Raw genomic sequence first — 16715 nt, forward strand, 5'->3', positions numbered from 1 at the left:
CCTAATAAAGGTGTTCTTTGGAAAGATGGAACTTCACCTCCACACTGTGACCTCCAAAGATGCATTCAGTGCTCAGGAGGAAACTAGTAAAGCTCATTTAGTAACCACTCTAAGTAACAGCTGTCTAGTGCTGTACACACTACAGCCTTTTTTCCTCCTTTAAGGAGGAAAAACTTTGACAAGGGCTCACCATATGCTGCGCAACACAGCACCCAAATTTTATTTTCTGCATCCCTCTCCAGTGCTCAGGAACAATCCCAATACCTTGAAATAGATTTGCCTACCAGCTCTGTGCCGACTTCGGCGTGAAATAAGTGCCACCAGAAACGTTGGATGAATGTCATCTACACAAGTTGATTCCTGAGAAGGAGTTTCAGGACTGCTCTTATCGTCATCAGAAGATTCACTGTAGTTTACTACAAGTTCTTCAATTTGCACAAATCCTTGTATGATGGGTATAATCCAGAAGTCCACTTCAGCATTCTGAAGGTTACAAAAACCCAGTTACATTCCTGTTGGTTCTACATTACCTACAATTCCTTCTGCCATTTCTCATGTTTATAAATAGTTGCTTTGCACACTTATTCATGTTTTCAGACACTTTTGCTATATCATTGTCTTATTCCTGTAAGAGGTGTACCAACATTTTTTCTCCATTAGTTGTAGGGCTTTTAGATCAGGAGGAAGAAAGAGAAAGCAACCTAAGATTTTTCTGCAAAGATGAAGCAAGCTGAATCAAGGCAAGGCAAAAAGCCCTCCTCTACTCTCAGCTATCTAGGGACAGAAAAAAACCTACAGTATTTAAAAGCTTCTTTTCCAGTCTCCCCAAAGGGAATTTTCCATAGAATGTTACACCTGATATTAAAGCACATTAAGAGCTTGAAGTAGTAACTTCTCATGCCAAAGACAAGGCTAGTCAGTTCAGATACAGTAGGAAATCTAGGTAATCCTTAAGGCAGAAACTGGGTAAAGTTTGTTTCACAACCTCCGTGTGGACATATATTACATTTATATAGGTAGATAAAAATTTAAAAGTGTAATGTTGTTAGTCTGTTTTCAGCTGAACATATTATCATAAGCTTTATATGGGCCCACTTAGTACCCAAGCCAACTTGTTCAGGGCCCTGCACATTAGTGCTTTGTTATCCCTAAAACCTCAGTTTCATGAGCAGAATTGAGATCTTAACTCCCTAGTAATTCAAGGTTATCCATTTATATCCTATAACATGAAAAATACAACTATTTAAACTCCTGCATCATACATAACTCTTCACAGAGCATCTAGGTTTACCCTGCTCTGACTCCATAACCATTAGAGTATGGAAAATTATTAGTGAAAGAGACACAGGGCATAATATAAGTGTCTGCGGTCATCTTTAAAAGAACATACAACTACAGTAGTTAGTAACTCAGTCCTTTACTTACAAGGTTACATCATACACTGAAGAAAAAAGTGGTTGTTCTATGTTTTTTCATGTGCTCATTAGCCAGGAAAATGCTTTATCTACTCTGAATAGCTGTTCAGAATAATTTGTTCTACACTATTGTTACACTGACCAGCTACTCTGTTCAAGGAGAAAAAGAGTATCCTCCACTTAGGAAGGCAAAAATTCTTGTATGATGACAACTTTGTAGTTCAGAGTTTCTTTCTTTTCTGGCTCCTCCTCCTTATGAAGTTCAGCTCTGTCCAAGGATAATCCATTTCACAGATGCATAAATCTCAAGTTTACCTTCAGAAATCAGCACAAATGTATGACGCAAATTACTCTGCATTGTTTTGTTGGAATAAAATTTTAAATTCAGTTGATGTTTGATTATTTAGCAGTGATCACAGGCTAGAAGGCTGCTGGAAGGCTGGCTGGGGAAGAAGGTAATGCCAGCTACTCAGCTTCAGAAGATGCAGCCCTGATCCTGACCTATTTGCCAAGCAGGTTTTTAAGTAAACTTCTGAGGCCTTAGGCAAACATTTCAACTGAAACTAAAGAATAGTTCTCCTAAACATATGTTATTGTTAGAAATAACTCACATCAATGCTGATGAGATCTTCAATCATGTGCTTGTTCCAAAAGAATCTGTCATCAACCTGTTTAAAACAAAAAGGGCGGTTTCTGCAATGTTTTAAGTAAGGTTTGGCAATACCTTTGGTAAAGACACCAGTGTTATTCACTATAACTGTACAGAGAAGTCTAGCATTCACTGCTTTTAAATATAACAGCTCAATTAAAGACATGCTGTTGGAGACTTGTTTCACTTCCTTGCACTAAAGCTGGTTACAGGGCAAACTTTGGTTGCTGTAGATTATACCAGCAGATAATGTGACCAGTCAAATTTGGACCACATACATTCTTGAACAGCACATCCCCCAGAAGGGAATATAAAACAACCAAACAAAACCCCCCACACTTACTTTTCGCCACAGTGGTAAGTTAGTTTTCTCACATGCACTCTGTCTCTGCACAGAATTTGTTAGGTCATATGTCAGGCTGTAGTAAAAGGAGTCCGAATCCATGAACATTTTGAATAACTCTTCCAATAATCTCTTCTCCAGCTTCTCTTTTTCTTTGCTTTCTTTAATCTGAAAAAAAGTAATGGCTTTCTTACACCTTTCTCTGACTGAAAAAGGCTCCAGCCCTATTTGCTAGATGCCATTTCTAACTCTGTAGGACAAACATTCTCCCACTGAGGAGCAGGATCTTAAAATTCCTAGCAGAGATAAACATATGGGACAGCACCTTTGGAAATATCATACTTTTACTTTTAGCAGTAAGGGCATTAGCAAAGCAGTCAGACTAACATTTGAAGCTTACATTCAAGTAGTACGTTTCAATCTCAAGAGGTCAAGAAATATTGCATCTACCTGTTCTAGTTTTATTAAACGTTGTTCAGACTTTCTAATTTAAGCCCCTATTATGTTAAAAGCATTTTGGTAAGAATGCATGGTGTTCTCTGAGGAACCATGCACCAAATTGTCTCCAATTTTTATTATGAGACCCTTATGAAAAGCAATTGGAGGAAGCTTAGAATCCCACTAGAAGCTAATCCTGGTAAGAAGGCACTCTACTAGCAATTCTGCCAAAATTATACAATTACAAAATGAAAGATTATAGAAGCCACAGTTAAATAATCAAAAATTAAACTGAACTTCAAGATAGAGTACTTGCACATTCTGCAGTTTTTCACCAGTTCTCTTTTTAGTTCTTAGTACTCCATTTGATCATCCACCATAACCTTTGAATTACCAACTAAATATTTGAAGAAAAAAAAACAACAAACAGGAAATCAGTAGAAAGCTTTACCTTCTTTTTATTTGGAGCAGACACATTGGATTTAATTTGAGTAAGAGTCTTCAGCAGAAACTTTGTGTCATCTGGGGACTGTGTAATCTTCTCTGGCTTGTTTATCCCAAAGTGATGCTTTTTACAAAGCTAAACAATGATACTGAATTAAAGCCAATACTTAAATACTCTTTTAAAATGTCAAGACAATCTTAATTAAAATCTACAAAAGCAGACTGCAGTGTCCACAAACCTAGGGGAGACATTCCAAAATACAGGGGGAACATGCAGGTTTCCACCTTTTTTTATAAAAGGCGTTTTTTCTTGTGATTTTAAGACCATTTGCCTCAATTTGACATGACTGAGTATCCAGAGCCACATCAACTTCCTACCCAAATTAGCGTAAATTAGTATTACTCACTTGTACTGGTTTTCCTTTATCTGTTCTCTTTTGGAAAAAATTCTGCAACTTTTAAAGTAAGGGTTTGCCTTGAAGCTAAGTTACAGAATCAAGATTCCAGAACAGGATGAAAGCAAGAGCATCCATAAAATATATTTTATTTTTTTTCTTTCTCCTGATTCAGAGGGCAAAGATATGATGCTTCTTCCCCCACAAAACCCACACACATGAAGCCCTACCTTGTGATATTCAGGGATAACCTCAGGAGTAAAAGAGCTGAAGTACTTGGGAGAGGGCACTGTAAACCTAGTTCTTACACAGGCTTCTAGGCACAGAAGCACCAAGCAGATGGCTATATGACTAAGAACAGGAAGATATTACATCTAGACTTCAAGTCATATTCTTGTATCCCAGACCTTGGGAGGTTCCAACACTCAGATTCTGAAGCAGTGCTTCAGCAGCTCTTCTTGCTCCCACACACTCAAAAAAGAGAGCCTGGAGACAGAACTGTTCTCCCAACAGCCTACTAATCACAGTGCACATCCCCGAGTACTAGGATTTACTGAAAATCATACCATCCTAGTCATCATGAGGTAATCAGAAGAGCTCTTTCTCTTTTTATTTTTTAAATAAAAAAAGGTCCCTGTCCTAGACTGCAGCTTTGGATGATTCCAGTGGATACAGCTCCGTTCTCAAATGACCTGCTGCTCAATTACCCTAACAATTTTGGTTTTGTGTGGTATATTGAAGGATCTTTATGAAATATGGATATGATTTTATTGTTCTGCTAGGAAGGGAAAATACTTGTGATTTGTGTTTAAAAATAAGAACTTTTAATCAAAACACAGAATTTAAAAAGCACAAAAAGTTCAATATGTCTGCATACACCAGGAAAAAGGGATGAGAGGTATTTGCTTAACTATGATATTTTACATTTAAATTTCGTTGAAATGGATAGGGGGAAAGTCAGAATTCACTGAAGACAGTCATACCTCTAACTCCAGATCCTGAGGTTCTGTTTCAGAAAGTGGGATCACTGCAATCTTTGTTATTTTGCAAACCTCATGGTCTCCTGGAAGTTTTCCAATTAATGCTTTCTGACGAATTAAAAGTAGCCACCACGGTAAATCTGGAAAAAGATTAGTGGATACTTTGATTTGTCTGTCAGGCATTTACTTTGATTAGTCTGCCAGAAGCATCTCCCCAGTCTAAAACCTCTGCCAGTAACCATTGGACTAGAAGGCTCCAGAGAATGGTAATTTGCTATTGCAATTTTTCCACAATGCTAAAACACACTTATTCAGTCTCTAATATAATAAGATTAATTCTTTCATAGAATTACCCATTAGAGGTAAGGTTACCACTGATTCATCTACAGCAAACAGGCAATCTCTACAGTGATGCACATTCCCACCAATGTCACTAACAGCAGTAGAATTTGAAAAGAACAGCTGGAGCTCATAAAGCAAGCTAAGATTTTCCCTTTGTACCTTCTGTCGTGTATAAAACAGCAAACAAGACAGACACAGGTAACATCTCATTACAAGATTCATGAGTTAAATCTGGTGAGCAAACAGACTGCATCGTAAAGCAGCTCTTGTGTATTTAAAGCTTTACAACATTATTCCTGAAGTATACGCATCTAAGTCATACTGAAATTGATGAGCCAAAGATCACTGAAGAAACTCCTAACAGGTGCATTCCATACACACATTCAGTCTACAACATTTGCAATTATAGCTTCAGCACTTTAAAAGGACAGAGAAACAGAACAACAAACATTCCTGCTGACTGCTGAACAGTGCCTGGACATTAGTTCCCTACATTTTAATCCCTTTGTTAGATCAGTAGCATGCTAGTAGTATTTTTGAGCTTTTATGTTGTAGGTTTTATGAGTCAAAAGTGATCATTCTGTTGGGAGAGATGGAAAAGGCACAGAAAGTCTGATATACACACATACACACTCACTGTTTCTCCAAATGGAGAAGCAACAGAGTTTAACTGAAGAGGCCACAGACAGACATTAAAAGCCTGCTATGGTACACTTAAATATGCCTCCACACTTCTGACAGTACATTCTGTTATGTATCATGCCTTTGAACACCAATATACAGCCTTTGAAAATTCTATTTAGAGTCGTTATATCCAATACAAACTCCATTTTCCTTGCTTAGTAAAATCTAAACTGTATTTTATCCTCTGAGCCCTTAACAAAAGCCCAGGATAATGTGTTTGAAGTCACAGGCCACCCAGGATTGTTCTCTTTCCCAGATTTTCCAATATACTCTCAGCATAGACTTAAAGGTCTATTAAAGTTGTGAGAACCAAAGGCTGCCCACCAAAAAGGGAGGGGGTGAAGGGAAAATGAAGACATGCACCACTTATTTAACGTATGTGATCTTCTAAAGGGAGTCCTGCACCTCTTCCTGAACACAGCATCAGGATCATCATCTCTACAGGATCACATAGAGAAGTCAGCTCGGAAGGGATCTCAGGATGTCACCCTGCTCAAGCAGGGTCAGCTCTGAGGTGGGACCAGGTTACTCAAAGCCATGAGGCTATCCATAAGGATAGTCTCCTAGAAACTGGTCAAAAGATAACGAATAAGGACAAGAGCGACAGCAAATGCCAGCAAGACAGTTATCCTCACTGACAGCAGGTGCTGGAACAGTTTTTCTGTCCAGGTACAGGCAAAATTACTTGAAACCTGCCTTTGCCTCCAGGATTCCACCCAGCAACCATGGGAGTACGGTGGGAATAAAAGCAGGGAAGCTGATGAAAAACAGGGCAGAATCCATGCAACAGTGAGAAAACCAATGAATAGTTAAGAAAATCCTGTTTAAAAGGGGAAACTGAAATGCTGCCAAGAACACCAGCAACAGATGAAGATGTCTACCGCTTCATCTAAAAAGAAGGTGTATTTTTTTCTGCACTGCTTTCCAGTAGGCAGAAATAATATAGTCTCTGGAAACCCAGGGCAAGCCAAGCCTAACAGAAGGGCAGTACAGAAGATATTCCTGTTGGGCAGTCCTATAATCTCATCTATTCCCACCTGCAGAAGGTTAACCACACAACTTACTACTGAGGAGACCACCAGTGTATGTCAACAAACAAAAGATATATTCTTAAAGGGCAGGATATCATCTAGAGGTACAGTGAAATAATCAATGATTCCATAGGAAAAGTAAGTATGATGTAAAGGCATTTCTATGCAGATACACCTTTGTGAAAACTGGAAAAGAAAAACCTCTCTGTCTACTCTTCATCTTACCTCATATTAACAAGCCCTGGTAGCAGTAAACAAGAATTTAAGAGCTTAATACAGCCAAGTGAGTTCTGTATCCTTTTATCATTTTTAAAAATGCACTCAAAGTCATCTCGGTGTACATTTCAAAACTATTTGTATTACAGCCAGAGCCATAAAAAACTGAGAGAAAACAGGAATTCCCCAGCAGATCAAAAGAAAACAGTCAGGAAGTAATTATGCAGATAAAAGTATGCCCTAAAGTAAAAGCTTCAACAATAGCCATAGAAGCAGCATATTATAATTGCCAGCAATAATTAAATAAATGAATCCCTAAATAAGAGTATGTGCTTCCACAGTTAAAAAAGTAATTCCACAAACAGCGTAAAAAAAAATATCGTGTACTTAGTGTGTACAGGCAAAAAAACACTACAGCTATACATCATTCCAGAATACTGCATGTTTTAGATCTCTTAAGATCTAATGTTCATTTTTAGTGTTTTATGAACTACGGCAGAGCCGAGGGCAACATGATTTAAAGTACTCTATCTGAAGTAAACTATTACCTCCTATTCCTCTCTAAAACAAGAATTGAGCTCTTTTGCTTCAACACTGTCCGTACACCACTGCTGTATTATTTTCTCTAACACTTCCCAAACAATCTAGCATTTAGTTTCCCCAAATGATTTTGCAGTAATTTTTCCTCAAACTGTACATAAGTTTACTATAAATGCTGATTTTTGCAAGTATTTTGATGTTAGCCGAGAAATCCTATGCTACCATATTCTTTTCTTTCTTTTACTTGGGTAACTTAAAAATTAGTTGCATGCAAAAACAATGTTTAAAGTTAGAAGTGGCAGCAGCAACATCTCCTTGAAGATCTCAGATGCTGAACCACTCATTGTTTCTATCAAGACTCAGAGGCACGCTAACAAAAAAGCTTTCCTTTCCTGGGGATAGGGAAGAAAGAATTCCACTTCCCTTGTTTTCTGAGTCTATGGAACATTGAGAGCAGCATTTAATTTGGGTCTTAATTAACCAGTACTGGAAGAGCACACCAAATTGATGCAAGTACAGACATTAAACTGCATATAAATGTGCCTTGCCCAAAAAACAGAAAAACATGCGGTGGCAATGACTGACTTAAGTGGCAGTTGCTGGAACCAGTTAAGAAACCCAGCTTTGGTTATAGTTAGATATACCATATTAACTCTGAGCATATTCTAGCACTACAATGTTTGATCAACTTGTGAAGTAGTCTCTGATCAGAAGTGATTCAATTTCAGGCTACCATTACCATCTACTTTATTCTAACAAAAAAAAAAACAAACCAAAAACCCACACCTCTTTTAGTTCTGTATTGGGATTTTGACAAAAAGAAATTTAATGGCTACACTTACATTTTGTATGTATGCACATTAACTGGACCAAAAAAACCCAAAATTAATATTCTATAAAGATGACAATGCTTATGCAAGAGATCTGCTTGCCTCTATCTGGCAAGATCACACAGAGATAATTTTAATTGTGCACCAGTACCAAGAAGATGCACAGTGTTCTGCTTCAGTAACTTATCTTGACAACACATCCTAAACTCCCTCTCTTTCTATTCCCATTTTTACTCCACATTTTCTTACAAGTCATCTTGGGATGGGCCAGAAAAAGTTAAGAGACCATATCCTTGCATTCTGAAATTCAATTAAGGTTTTGTTGTTCAGGGGTTTTTTTTTGGCTGGGTTCCCCCCACCCAAAAAAATAAAGTCATCTTAATGTTAAAGACGACTAAGTATTGGGGAAGAGTCAAATGATACTTCAAGTAGATTTTCATCTCCAGTGTGAGTGTGCAGTTATGTCCAAATGTACAACTGACCCTCTCACGGCAAAAATTCTTCAAAGAACTGAAAAATAAACCATGTAATATTGGCTAGCTGGTTTCTGCAAGGCTGCTTCCCTGCCACAGAAGCTTTCCTACAAGTTCTCCTGTACTAGGCCAGCAATAAAATCAGCAAGATTAAGAGTAAGTTAAATCCCATCCCTAGTTACAGGAATTTGGCAATGGTATTTCAATGCTAAGTTAAGGACAGCCCAAGACTGACCAGAGGGGTATTTCACAGTCATTTTAGGACTACTGCAGCACTCTTGCATTAAGAAAAATCTTTCAAGCATTTATGCCCAAGACATTAAAGTGCATATAAGGCTTAGTGACAGCTTTAGAGCACATAGGTAGGAACTTCAATACTTAAACGTATTTGAAGTTTCCTGTATTAGTCGGGATGTGCTAAACATTTTCGAAAACATACCAGTACTTCTTTCCAAGAATAGCTGATAGCAAGGTTCTGAGATGGACAAGCCCATCCAGGACTCTAGTTAACCAACAGAGCTTCACATTAAGTTTTCTGATCCTTATAATCTGGGGACAGGGGAAGAGAAATCAGACCAGCAAGTCCTCCTGCTGCTCTGGAGGAAAAGCATTTCACCCAGCTTCTGCAGCACAGTGCTCTTACTAAGTCCAGAGATAATGGTCCAGCAATGTTAAATATTTATAAAACTGCTGCTGATAAAGTTTCCAGGTGACAAAGATTGATACAAGAATAACTAATGAAGACAGGTTACTGTTACAGAGTGCTAGATGATTCAGCTAGAGTATAACACAAAACTACACTTGAATAAGCTCAAGCGAGATTTCATTGACGAGAACAGGTTTCAATTGACTATGTAAGACATCTCAGTCAGACCTCTTGTTTCACCTGAAGCCCAACAGAGAATACTCAACAACTGTCAGCAAATTCAAGGGAACAGCAGTTCTCAGCAGAAGACTAAGGATAAATAGCTAGAGACTGTATCTTTCTTCAGACATTTCATGGTAGAAAACAATGTCTGTTTACTGGACGGTTGCATCGCTAAATACCAGATTATCTACAACAAGAAGGGACAGTCTGTGAACGGTTTGCGACGGTATCATCTAAACCAGGCAGAGAGGTAACAGAATGCTTCCACTGGCCTAAGCAGCAACTGAATGAAGTGCCTGGATGAGCATAATTGATTCAGTAGCTCCACAGGACACATGGAAAGAAGACTAGATATCAGGCTTATTACCTGATAATCTTAATTTACTTGACAACAGAAAGCTGGCACCCATTGAAGCGTCACATGCTGGGGAAAGTTCCAACTCTGCTTTCATAAGCCGAGGAAGTGCCTCACAATAACCACACATGCAAGGATAATCGGTTGCCAAAACCTACTAGACCTTCCAGAAAGCATGTGACAAGGTCTCCCCTTCAAAAGCTTTTATACTAGACCCCGTGGGGTGAGGAGGGGGGGTGCAGAGGTCTTTGTGTACCTAAGTGCTCGGTTGGGGGACGGACACACACACAAAAACCAACCACAAAACCAAACTTACAAAAAAAAACCCCACCAACACACATGCTAAAAAAACAATCATTGAGTATTTTCCCACAGGAGAAATAGGTCATTACTGGAGTTTAGCCATCATTCATCCTGAACGGCACAGACAACCTAGATGAGGAGAAGAGAAAGTGAGATGGCAGTCTGAACCACTGTGTATCATCAGACCTGAAAAGTGATGGCGGAACAGATCTGTAGGGTGAGCACAGACAAAAATATCAGGTGAAATTCAAAGAAGATTAAGTGATGCAACTGGAAAGACGACACAATCATAAACTTCCTGGAGAGATGGGCTCTGAACTACTATTCTCAGAAAGGAGACCTAGGGGTTACAGTAACTATCGACCCAAGCACTTCCCAGAACTAAATCTGTCATGGCCTAAACATGCCATGGCCAGTGCTGTACCAGTCCCCATTTTCCTCCCTCCCCTATTGCTAGTATACCACTGCCACCTTGACTTATCCGTTTCTATTCAACAGACCACAAACATCTGATCCATTTCTTAATCCATCCTGCTATCCTGGAACACACTTGAAACTTTACCTGTATTGATCATACTGCCAGGCACTACTTTAAATGCAGGGTCTAAGCATTCACAAAAAGAGCAGCGCACAGTAAGGGAAGCGGAGTTCAACAGCTAGCTTTCCTACCTGTTGGTAAATCGATATCCAGAGTTCTATTGGCAGAAGAATCTTTTTAGAGAATGCTGGTATATATCAAAATAAACATTACAGCTACAGGACTTTGCAGCTGACTAAAGCTAGAAGAGTACTAACCTTATTTGACAAGACAAAATTGCTAGAATCAGTTAGAGACAGGCTTAACATTAAATCACACCGCATTCTATGTCTGCTTTCATTTTATAGCAGTGTCTTACATTTACCTACAAATAAGTTTAAGTATTCCTTTTACTTTCAAATAGTCATCTACCAAGGTAGTAATTATTCTTCAGGTTTTCATACAGCATTGAGAATTCAAGCACTATATGTTTGTGAAAACTTCCATCATTAGTTTTTCCACTACATCATAGAAGAACAACAAGAAATCTGCTTGAAAAGTTTATTTAAAAAGGTGCAAGAATTTTATATCTTTCACATGGAGCCTCAGATAGAACTAAAACCACAAATTTCTACTCTTTGTGAATGTGGCTCTCCAGTTTTACATGACAGTGACAAACTAAAATATATGCTGTGAAGTAGAGGAACTAGCATCCACAGCATTTGGGCAAGTTCACACACTTGGGGAGTACTCCTCTGTTGCAAAGAACACTACATAATTCCATTTGAGCTACATAGTATTATCTGTAGTATCACTGACTTTAAAACAAGTGCACTAGAAGAAAAAAAAAAACAAAACACACACACACACAGGAAAAAAAAAAAAAAAAAAATCACACATACCACAAACACCCACCAAACAACCACATACCTGTATGAAGCTGAACTTTACCAATGACTCCCTCTACCAGGCCCAGACAAATGGGATTCCAAGCCAAAAGAAGATCAGTGGCTGCAAAACAGAACAAATTCCTGGTTTTTTTAAAGTAAACTCAACAGGACAATTAATTCAGTGATGGTAATTCTCTCCACTTTCCCCACCTCAGAGCAGAAAATCACCATGACTCCTGCAATGAGTAACATACATGCTGTTCTATTTTTGCTTGTTACCAAGTAGCTATGACCAAATTACAAAGTTTCCAATGTAAAACCCTACCCCACATATTTCAGAAAAAAATACATAATTGTTTTGAGCTACTGTAATTCAACTTCATGGAGGCTTAATTCTTCCAATACCCATTAGAATTTGTAACTTAAGTGAAATTTTACATGGCTGTAGTGAAATCTAATACAGGTCACTAAGCTAGTTATATAGCTTCAAAAACCTAGCAGAAGTTAACTTTCCGTCCCAGCTCTCTCCTGTTCCTTTCTTAACTACTACTAGTTTCACATCCTCTTCCTATATACGTGCACACGCACACACTTCCTCTTTTTTTAAAAATTCTCAACAGCTATACGGAATATCAAAGAACTAAGTTTTAGGTTTCTGGTTCTCCTACCATGAAGGAATTCCAGTTAAGTATGTAGGAAGTAGGAGAGAAAGCAGGAAGGCAACACCATTAACTGTATAATCTGAAGGGTACTCCTCTCAACATGCATTCAAGCCATCACTTGATACAAATCAGTAAGATAACAAAGGTGAAGAGTATACTGTGGTCACACAGATAAGACATTGTTGATACTCAATAAGAGTTTCTAATAGTGGTGTAGTATCTGTCAAGAGTTCAAGACTGTGGGAAAAAATAAATTCTGTAAGTCAAGTCTTAAGTGAAAACAAATCCTTAAAAGCTATTAATATCTATCTCTCTAGGAGAGAGCAAACTTGCAAAGGAGAAGGTTTTTCTATACCAAGAACAAAGAGTTTGTTATTATCTACCAAAATTCAACTGTTCCAAGGTGGAAGAGTTTCTCCAGTTTTAATATTCAGATAAATAAAATATGTTTGCTCCCAGTATAAGCAGATGAACATCTGGAAGAACAAACTCAGTATCTTAAGGCTACACATCATCCACCTACACACACTTTATTTGTAAGACCTGAGTTTCTTCTCAGAAGTTGGAGATCTGCAGATGACAACTCATACTCTGATTTTTTTTCCTACTTATTTCCAAACACTGTGCCCTCCTTGAAGCATTTGTAATTGGGACTTTGCTATTCCAAGAACACACATTTATTCCTAGCTTTCACTATAACATTTACTAGTAAACAACACTCATCTAATTTAATCATTAAATACAAACATTTACATGAGATACAATAGAAATGGTTGAAGTCAGGGTAGATCTAAATTGACCTAATTTAAATGGGATGTATCACATGTGCTTGTATGCACACCCGCAAGAACTAAGAGCGGATGGTAGCACAATTAAAAACAGTATTTGCAGGAGGCAGTACAGAGCTAAAATTAATATATGTAACCAGGCTGTACCATTTAATGGACTGCATCTGCAGAGGAACTCCTGGTTCTTCCAGTGGTAAGACTGCTACAGACAGTTACTTGGTGTGTACACAGAACATAGTATGAATCATGCTGTAATTCAATGAAGTTCTTAAGGAGACTAATACAGATAGACGGGCATTACAAATTAACAGTGGCTATGACAGTGGGAACAGCTTCACTTGCCCTCAAACCTTGCTGAAGTACCTAAACTCATCTTGTATCTGCATGCCAAAGAGTTGTGCTCATACAAAACAAGTTCTAGGAACCTGAGATCAGAGTTCCAGTCCAAATAACATGCAAGAGCATCTGTGTGCTGCATGGAAAATCTGTGCTATCACACTTATGAGGATCACAGGTAGCTTTCCTCACTCCAGAATCTTCCACCTTCTTTCCCAGTTCACTCACACAATCTCAGAGTCTTGTCTTCACACCCAGGAACTTTCTACAGCTGTATTGTCTCAGACTTCACGTACCTTTTGCCATCTCTGCAACTGACCTCCACATTCATATTCCACTGTGGGAGCTAGAAACATCAATCAGCCAAAAAAAGCTAGGCACGGGAGGAATTTGAAGAAGCAAACCACTGAAGGCTTGCCATAGCTACTACAAGCTTAGTAATCCAAGATACCATCTCAGTCTCTTTAAACCATTGATTTCCTACTACAACAAGGGATATTAGTGGGAAAGCTCTGGATAGTAAGTGAGGTTTTCTTCTAGTAGCTTACAAGAAAAAAAAAAAAACAAGAGAACAAGACTTTTTTATTATAGATATAAGGAAAATATAGTTTAGACTTGCCTGCAAAAGCACTTAAGGAGACTGGCACTGGGAACTGCAGGACTAGTGGGTCTTACGAAGCTGTTTATTAGTTTTGTGGGTTACTCTGATATATGTAGCCCTAGACATAATCATACACAATGTCCAAGACTTCTACAGGAATACTTCTCCCCAGTAGTACAGAGGCAGAAGGAGAACTGACTCTAAACTTGCAGTCCTATGTTCACTTAAAGTATAGATGAGCTTTAGGAAAAAGAAAAAAAAATGCGTTTGGAGTTAAACACCCAATACTTTAAAAACAGCAAATATGGACCCACCAGCTGGGCAGCACTGGCTCTTGAGATAAGTGTGATTATCAAGCTACTAACAGTGAAAGCTGACTATTTCAAAGTTTTCCATGGAGAAGGCAGGGCACAGGGGAAAAAAAAAAAAAAAAAAAGGCACATATTTAGCAACACTTGAGGAAATTAACTTCTTTTTCAATGTCCAAGAAAACCTAAATGCAAAGAAGTTTACAGGAGAAGCACCTGTAGACTGAAAAAAATACTAATTGTGGAATCACACTGACTTTTTGGTGACAGTATCACAGGATTATTTTTCTTACACTTGGAAAATTCTCTAGAAATAGTCTATAGAAAAGTATGTGTGACAGCACAGAAGAAAGCTAGTTGTTTAAACTAAATAAAACACGCCTGGTTCTGACCTGATCAGAACTTTGGTCCTCAGTCTCCTGTGCAACAGCCATAGCTCAACTCAAAGTCAACACCCGATCTGATGGATAAACATCACTACAGTAAATACCGATATGAACCTCTTGCTCTTGAGGAGTACATTTCCAGAGTGTAAGATGGATGAACCAAATTAAAAGGTTTAACTATAATTCACCCACCCACCCCCAAAGAATAGGGGCTTTCATGTTCAGTGTGGTTCTATTTATTCTGTTTTGGAAGAAGCTGTCTCCAGCTTTTGGCTAATACTGTAAAATTGTTCCAGACTGTTCACTTGCAGTCATTTAGTCTGCCTGGCAATTCCGGCAGCAGCTATCTTTGGCCACCATCTTGTACCTTTGAAAACCATAAACAACTTAATCTTTGCTTATCTAACAATTCTAAATATACAGAGATCGAAGAAGGCTAACTGCAAGCCTGTCAGAGATTAGTCTTTAACTGTAAAATACGGAATTTAAAAGGCAGCATAAGTTGGTAGACAGTGATACACGTTACAGATTGTATTTCTATTTTTTAAAGCCAAGGGGGAAAAAGTAACCATACAAAACAAAACTGAAAATCCTCATTTGAAAGTTTTCAGGTAAGAGACATGCAGCCACATTTCTGAATGCTGAAACAACACATGGAAAGTCTGAGCATTTATTTTCCTCCCCCCCCCCCTTTTTTTTTAAGAAATGTCTTATTAAGAAGAATTAACTACCACAAGGCTCTATCGAAGGAAACACTGAACCTTCCTCTACTCCAAAATAAGACTGAATGCTTTTGAGATATAATCTGAAATACAATTTATCAATACCACTAATCTTCCTATAGACACACTAGTAGTCTAGTGATCTCTTGAAACTCAAGACAGTCAGGAATAAAGACCTTAGAACCTGAAACTGCAGAGCAATGTTGTTAAAACAGGCTTCTGACAGTACTGTGCTGGTGATAATGAGCCCTGTCAAAATAGCCCTTGTCCATCCAAGCCAAAAGTAGGAAGCTATGTACAAACAAAGTCACTATATGCAGCAAGCTGAACCCCATGGAAGATCTTCCCTGACTCGGGGAGTTCTCCAGTGTCCTCAGTATGTTTTAATTTTTAAAGCATTGCCAGGGTTTGATAAGCCTTAACACATGCCCTTAATACTCTGACATATGTACTTGCCTACCAAGTTTTCATTCCCAAGTACAAAATTGTTCATTCTTTCCCTTATCCCACTAACTAAATTCCAGCTATTGAAATAAGCATTGCTGCTTTTTGCTGCTTCCCGTCAGAGATTAACGAGCGCTGAGGACATGTTGCCCTGCACAGTGATGGTATCAGCATTGTAGTTGCAGCACAATAGAGCTTCCGTCACAAATTCAGAACAAAACCAGCTTTGATGCTATTACTTCCACCAGCACCCCTCAGAGCTTACAGCAGTGATGTAGGGTCACGCAAGGACAGATGAAGTTTCTTTAATTCTTTGTATTTGCACAAATGTAACCCTGAAAAAGGTGATACAAAAACAACTTGGAAAAGCATCAAAAGCCAAAAGTGCTTTCTAGCTGTTTCTCCAGTCTACCACCAGCAGAGTTGATCCTAGGTCAGGCAAATTCTGATAAGAAAACAAACCGCTGCTTTGAGATAAGCCACTTGCTCAACACTGAATTACTCCAGGCAAAGTCTGAAGAGTGTACAGAGGCAGGCTATCAGCTTCCTCTGGGGAGGCAGCACAAAAAAAAAAGATTTCATTTGTAGTCACTGGAATCCAGGCCTTACTACTGACAGGCTGCTTGGTTCATCCATTGAATAGCTCTAACTACTTATCTTCCAGTTTTGCTGTAGTTCAGGGAGCATACTCCTCTTACCTTCCTCAAACTTTGCTGGCTTTCAGGAACGGACCTTGGCTAGAAGGTGTTACGCTG

At 38.5% G+C, this 16715-nt stretch overlaps 1 protein-coding gene across 1 annotated transcript in view; it reads right to left on the reverse strand.

Moving 5' to 3' along the window:
- Positions 1–16715, reverse strand: part of INPP5F (inositol polyphosphate-5-phosphatase F) — a 44648-nt gene that overhangs the window by 17414 nt on the left and 10519 nt on the right. Inside the window, exons 2-7 of the mRNA XM_055720338.1 lie at positions 11754–11834; positions 4668–4804; positions 3297–3425; positions 2408–2575; positions 2027–2083; positions 285–483 (exon numbers count right to left, since the gene is read on the reverse strand). Coding sequence (XP_055576313.1) covers positions 285–483; positions 2027–2083; positions 2408–2575; positions 3297–3425; positions 4668–4804; positions 11754–11834 — 771 coding nt within the window. The remainder of the gene's footprint in view (positions 1–284; positions 484–2026; positions 2084–2407; positions 2576–3296; positions 3426–4667; positions 4805–11753; positions 11835–16715) is intronic.

This window comes from Falco cherrug, chromosome 9, assembly GCF_023634085.1.
Source record: "Falco cherrug isolate bFalChe1 chromosome 9, bFalChe1.pri, whole genome shotgun sequence".
In the NCBI taxonomy this organism is placed as follows: domain Eukaryota; kingdom Metazoa; phylum Chordata; class Aves; order Falconiformes; family Falconidae; genus Falco; species Falco cherrug.